This window comes from Suricata suricatta, chromosome 10, assembly GCF_006229205.1.
Source record: "Suricata suricatta isolate VVHF042 chromosome 10, meerkat_22Aug2017_6uvM2_HiC, whole genome shotgun sequence".
NCBI lineage: Eukaryota > Metazoa > Chordata > Mammalia > Carnivora > Herpestidae > Suricata > Suricata suricatta.
In genome coordinates, this window is record NC_043709.1 from 113,287 (window position 1) to 119,286 (window position 6,000).

The 6,000-nt window shown below is 55.2% G+C and overlaps 1 protein-coding gene across 1 annotated transcript in view; it reads right to left on the minus strand.

The window, feature by feature from the left end:
• SHANK3 (SH3 and multiple ankyrin repeat domains 3) overlaps window positions 1-6,000 on the minus strand; it is a gene marked incomplete at its 5' end in the record, with an annotated part of 48,235 nt that overhangs the window by 28,191 nt on the left and 14,044 nt on the right. The window contains 2 exon segments of the mRNA XM_029953899.1: window positions 4,637-4,750; window positions 5,896-5,993. Coding sequence (XP_029809759.1) covers window positions 4,637-4,750; window positions 5,896-5,993 — 212 coding nt within the window.

Genomic DNA, 6,000 nt, shown 5'->3' on the forward strand with positions numbered 1-6,000 from the left:
TGTGGGGCGGGGTCCTCTTCCTGATGTCACTGCATCCCACAGATTCCTGGCCCCATCTGGACTCTTGGTCTCTAAGTCCCTCACAGCTGCTAGAGGGCTAGCCAGCTGTCCACCTGCTGCCCCACCCACGGCCTCGCTGATTTTTTGCAAGCCTGCAGGTCCCAGTCCACATCTTCAGCCACAACGCCTGGGCTCCAGGCTTGCTTCTCCAGCCACCTGTAAGATTCTCTTGCACTCCAGCCCCCACTCCGGCTCTCCTGGCTTCTAGCTCTCCAGCACCCTGGAAGGCTCCCAATGTGGCTCTACCACCACCTCACATTTCATCCACAGTTCATCTCCCATTCCCTATCATTCTAGCATTTCTCAAGATTAATTAATTCATTCAGCAAGTATTTATTGAGCTCTAACTGTGTACCAAGCACTTTTTGTTTCAGGCTCTGAGAATAAAGCAGAGAACAGAACAAAGCCTCTACCCTGTGGAGTTTACAGTCTATTTGAAGAGAGAGACAGAGAGACAGGAAACAGGTGCATGCATAATATGTCAAATGCTGGCAAATGTTAGGAGAGAAGTGAACAGGGTGGGGGTACAGAGAAAATCAGCAGTTCCAGGGTGGTCACATGATGGCTCATCAGGAGAGGATAGTTGAGAGGTACAAAACATTAGGGAGCAGCCTGAGGACTCTGTGGGCAAAGGGCTTCCAGGGAGCAGGGGCACACAGGGCATAACCCACATGGCAGGGATGGGTTTGGGTGTTCAAGGGACAGTGAACAGCCATACAGCTGGAGCAGAAGGAGTGAGAGAGAGAGGAGATGAGATCACAGAGGCAACCTACAGTTGATTGTGAGCTCCTCGTAGATAAGGACCACATCCCATTCATTTCTGTGATTCCAGCGCCTAGTACAGCAGCTGGCACAGAACAGGCCATTCAAATGCCACCTGGAAGACCAGATGGGTGGACAAGTAGCTGAGTAGGTACATGGGTGGATAGATGGAACAAGAGAGAAGTAGAAGGATAGATTAGAGAAAAGGTAAGTAGATATTTAAGTGAATGGAGGGAAAAGGAATGGGCTTGTGGGGGAAGAATGGATGGAACGAATGGCAGTAGATGAGTAAACGGATGGACAGGTGGGCAGGGGGGGTTGACAAAGAGGAGACAGCGGGATGAGTGGACTGATCAATGTTCCGATCTAGATGGATAGATGGTTGGGTGGATGCGTATGTGGGTGCATGGAAGGAGGGGTTGGCTGGGTGGGTTGACAGCAGAGTAGATGGATAGCAGGAAAGGACAGTGAGTCAAGGGATAAATGGCTATAAGAGTAGATGGAGCAGTGGCTGGATAAAATAAAGAAAGAATTCCTGTTAACAGAAGAAGACACAGGTGTCAGGAAAAGTATTAGTCTGAATTTCAGGATCCTGCCACTAGTACGATTCTCAGTAAGTCAACAGACCCCTTCCTCTCCTCGTAGAGCAAGAAAATTCACCTCACAGGGCACTCTAGGTTCTGACGGTCTAACCACATCCCTCCCCGTAGCCCATCTCGCTTCTCTCCTCTCCTTACACACCTTCTGCCATTCCCAAGGCCAAAGCAGCACAAGCCTCATCACTGCTGGGCGGGGGCAGGCAGACGGGACATCAGACCCCTTCCTGCCTCCATTACACCCTTTTTCACATTGATCCAACATTTGAAAATGTTGAAATGTTCGTGGTACCTGCCTACAGAAGGACACCCTCAAACTGCACAGTTCATTAACCTCCAGTTTTTAAATTTTGTCAAATTATATTAATTACATAACAAAAATTCATCTTCCAGTGTTATTAATCATACACATAAAAGCCAGTTCAAGTGAAAACACACAGCATGACCCCCCCGCCCCCCAAGTACTGGAAAGACAGGGAAGAGGGATGGAGGGAGAGGAGGGGAGGAGGGAGGGGAGGAAGGAGCTGGCCAGAGCTTTCCAGGAGCCCTACAGACCCTACTGAGCGCACAGGGTTTCACCTCACCTCCCAGCTCTCTGCCTGCCGCTGCTCCTTTTTACCCCTTCTGCCCCAGACAGGTACCTGGGAGGTATACTCTCTGATGACCCTGGGCATCAGAATGGCCCATAGCAATAGCCCCTTTTTGGCCTGCAAGTCCTTCTCTGTCTCCACTCCAGTCTCAGAAATAGATCTTTCTTTGGAAAGAAAGCTGAGCCTGTTGGAAGCAGACTCCCATTCCTGAGCTGCCCTCCGGCCTCTGGCAGAACTCAGCACCTAGGTCCCAGATCAGAGAAGCTGACGGTTGGTCTTCAGCTGCTTACTCCCACGCCTCGCCAGTGGGCAGACCCCACAGGCCTCTCTCGCTCTGCCCACCCGTGACAGGATCCCATCTACTTGGGTCCCTTCTGACACTCTCTAGGTGACACACCCCAGAGCACCCTGGTCTAAGAGCCCTGCAGCTGTCGGAGGCTCACAGCTTCTTCTCGGGGTTACTCCTCACACCTCCCATCTCCGAATTCTCAGCCTACCCACCCCCCTCCACCTCCTCACTCTGCCCTGCCTGGGCCTTCGCCCTAACCCTTAACGACCTGCATAATCGAGACAGTACAAGCCAGTCTCCTGCAACACTGCAGCAAACTGGAAAGTTCCTCCACTGGGTCTCACAGCCACCTGACCAGCTTCAGCTCCCTAGTACAGCCCCGCCATCCCTCAAGGCACACACCTGAGTTTCACTCACTCAGAGGCCCTGACGCATGGCAGCTACAGCACAGACCTGCAGCCCACCGCCCTCCTCGAGATGAACTAACGACGGCCTCCACCTCCTAGACCTGCTGGGAAGAGTAAGCGATTTCTCAGCTGTACAAGTACTTCAAGCTATGCCAGACATCCGGACGCTGCTAGGAGCAAGCTAGATGCCAACGCATGTAGATCTACAACGGCAGGCCCAGCCCCAGCAAGCAGGCTCTGCCTCCGTCCCCACCAGCCAACCAACCACCTAGCAGACTCCGGGCTTCTTTCATGGCTCCTTTCCGACTCCTTCAGGGCAACCCCAGGGGCCCCCTGTACGCTCACATCCATGACAGCCATGCACCAGCACATGTGCTGTAACTGCTATGCGTGCCTACTCCTCTCTAGGCAGAGAGCCGGCCTCTGCAACCCAGCTCCCAACATACATCAAACACCTAGTAAACATTTGCTCTTCCCAAACCCCAGCTCCAGTCCAGACCTCCCCAGCCCCCATCCCAGCTTCAGACTCTGCTTCTGGTTCCACACAGTTCTCAAACCAGAGCCTTCACTGTCTTCCCACGAGAGCACACAGGACCCGTCCCTACTCAACAGGCCAGAGACCCCTCTTCCCCACCCTCCTCCACGTAGTTGGTACCAGGACCCAAATCTCTGAAACCATTCCCCACATGGACACACTTCCCCAACCTCCCTCCCCAGGAAGACAACAGGGGGCCATGTCCCTTCCATGCTCCCAGCCACCAGGAGAGCCGTCAGGGCGAGACAGGGAATGGCTGAGTAAAGTAGTAAAGGCATCTGCTCAGGAACAGGTCAGCAGCCACACTCCGGCCCCCGTGGGTCTTTGCAATGTTCCACGCAGAGCAGAGGTCCAGGCCACGTGGAGGTGGCCTCCCCTTGGGAAACTCACAACCCAGGGCAAAGGGGCCCAGCAATCCTGGGCCCAAGCCCTTCATGTGCAGAGCGAGGGACGCATGCACCCTCAGTCTAGACACAACCCTGGTAACAACCACTGGCCACCACTTCTCCCACTAACTCTCCAGGGTAGAAGTAACACTCATGAGTGGGGGACTCCTAGGACCCCTAAGTTAAGGGTACAGCCCAGACACACAGCCGGCCCTGGCCTGAAAGCCACAGAAAAAACAGACACTGCTTTCTTCTGGCAGGACCACCTCAGATCCCAACACCCAGAGAGGGTGCTTTCTGGAGGCCCAGGCAGTCAGCGAGGTCTGTCTAAAGCTGTCCAGCCTCAAGAGCGGCAGCCTTCACCCCAACGGCCTCCCTGCAGGCCCAGGATACAGCCATCCCCTACCAGCTGCCCTTAGACCGTCCTGGCCCCAAGGCACCCACAACAGCCCCTCTGGGCCCAACTGGCCTCATTTCCTCTTGGCTGGTCAGGCCTCCCTGCACTGCCCACTTGGACAATCTGTCCACTTTGGAAAGACGCCTCTTTTCTCATACTGACCTCTTTACTTATCTGCCAGCCACGTAGGAATCTCACACTCCAAACACCCAGTATTTCTGTGAGACTACGTGTGTGTGTGTGTGTGTGTGTGTGTGTGTGTGTGTGTGTCGGGCAAGGGGTGATGGGGCAGGGGTTATCGGGGTTATAGTCCCTGGGAGCCACATGTGGGATCACATACAGATGCACGTTCATAATGTGTGTCCTATGGGCAGGTCACGTGTGTCTGTACAGCTGTGGGGGGCCCAGCTCCCCGCACATGTGCCCCTAAGTACGTACAGGGTAGTGCACACTGTGTCACATACACAAGTTTGTGTCCACTTCAGATATGTGTTTGACTTTACTCTAGTCCTTTCTCTACAAATATCCACGGGTTTAGCTCCAAGCAAGACCACAGGGGAGCTGGAAGGGGCAACAGCGGTCGGTAGCCACCCAGGGGATGTAGGATCACTCACCGTGCCGTGTGTCATACTGTCTCATCTGCACCTCCTCCACGCAGTCAGCCGGGAACCAGCCCGTGCGGCCTTTCACGGTCCCCTCCCAGAAACCGCCCTCCCCAATGCTGAGCACTGGAGGGACAGAAGCCAGATAGGGTGTCAGGGTAGAGCAGGACGACCGGGAACCCACCTCACCCACCACCACCATAGGCTCAGACTCTGCCTACCCTGACCCTTCACACAGGCCCTTCCCCCTTTCTCCCCTTCTCTCCCCTTTCCTCCCTTCCTCCTCCTGGCTTTTTCCCCAGGGAGGTTTTGGGAGCCACACAGAAGACAGAAACGAACAGATGGACACCGCACAGGACAGACATGTGGGGGACAGAGAGACACACAGATGGACACACTCAAGGGGGGACAGGAGGCAGAGGCAGGGGCCACAGTCCTGCTCCTGTCCTCCCAGCTGACCCCCTCCTCCTACCCCTTGAACCAAACCCCATCCTTGCTCTGTTGCCCACCCCAGAGGTCACTGTCAAAAACTCAGGGTCATCGTGCTGTGACCAAGGGTTGGGCCACATGATGGATCAGAGGAGGCCCGACCTTACAACTGTTTCCTTCTCAGCTCCCTGGACATATAGAGCTCACAAGGATCGGACCCCAGTAATGACAGAGGCCCCCATAATTAAAGGAGCTTGTCACAGCACAGGAGCTCCCCAAAACACAGGAAGCGTTAGTGACAGAAACCCTCCATAATACACAGACACCCCCATAACTGTCACACATGTTCCCCACCATGGGACAGGATCCCCACATATCACAAGGATTTCCAATGAATAAGTCTCAGAAGTGACATAGGAATCCCATAATTCGAGGAAGGTTCCTGATGGGATAGGGTCTTTCAAATACACAGAACCCCAACGACACCAACCTCCATCATGACACAGAAACACCCCCATGACGAGAGGAGCCTCCATGGTGACAACAAGGAACCCACAGTGACAGAGGACGGAGAGGGACCCACATGACAGGACCCCCGTAAAGACAGGCACCCCTCCCTGACACAGAGCCCTTCACGCTGACACAAGGAATCCCGGGTGGCAGGTGCATCCCATAATGACCACAGCGGCTCGGAGTTCCAGAGATACCCACCTCCATGACAGAGACCCCAAAAACGGCATCAGCCCCTCCACGATCGCGGAGGACCCCAACCACGCACCCGAGAGGGGAGCCCCCCTCCGCCCGCGCGCCCCGCGACCCCGCCCCCCCCCCGCCCCCCTCACCCTTCACGGCCTCGCCGCGGTGCAGCGGGATCTCGCCCTCGCCCTGCGGGCTGTGCGCCTTCACGGCGATGAACTTGCGGCCGGGGACGGCGCTGTAAAGTTTCC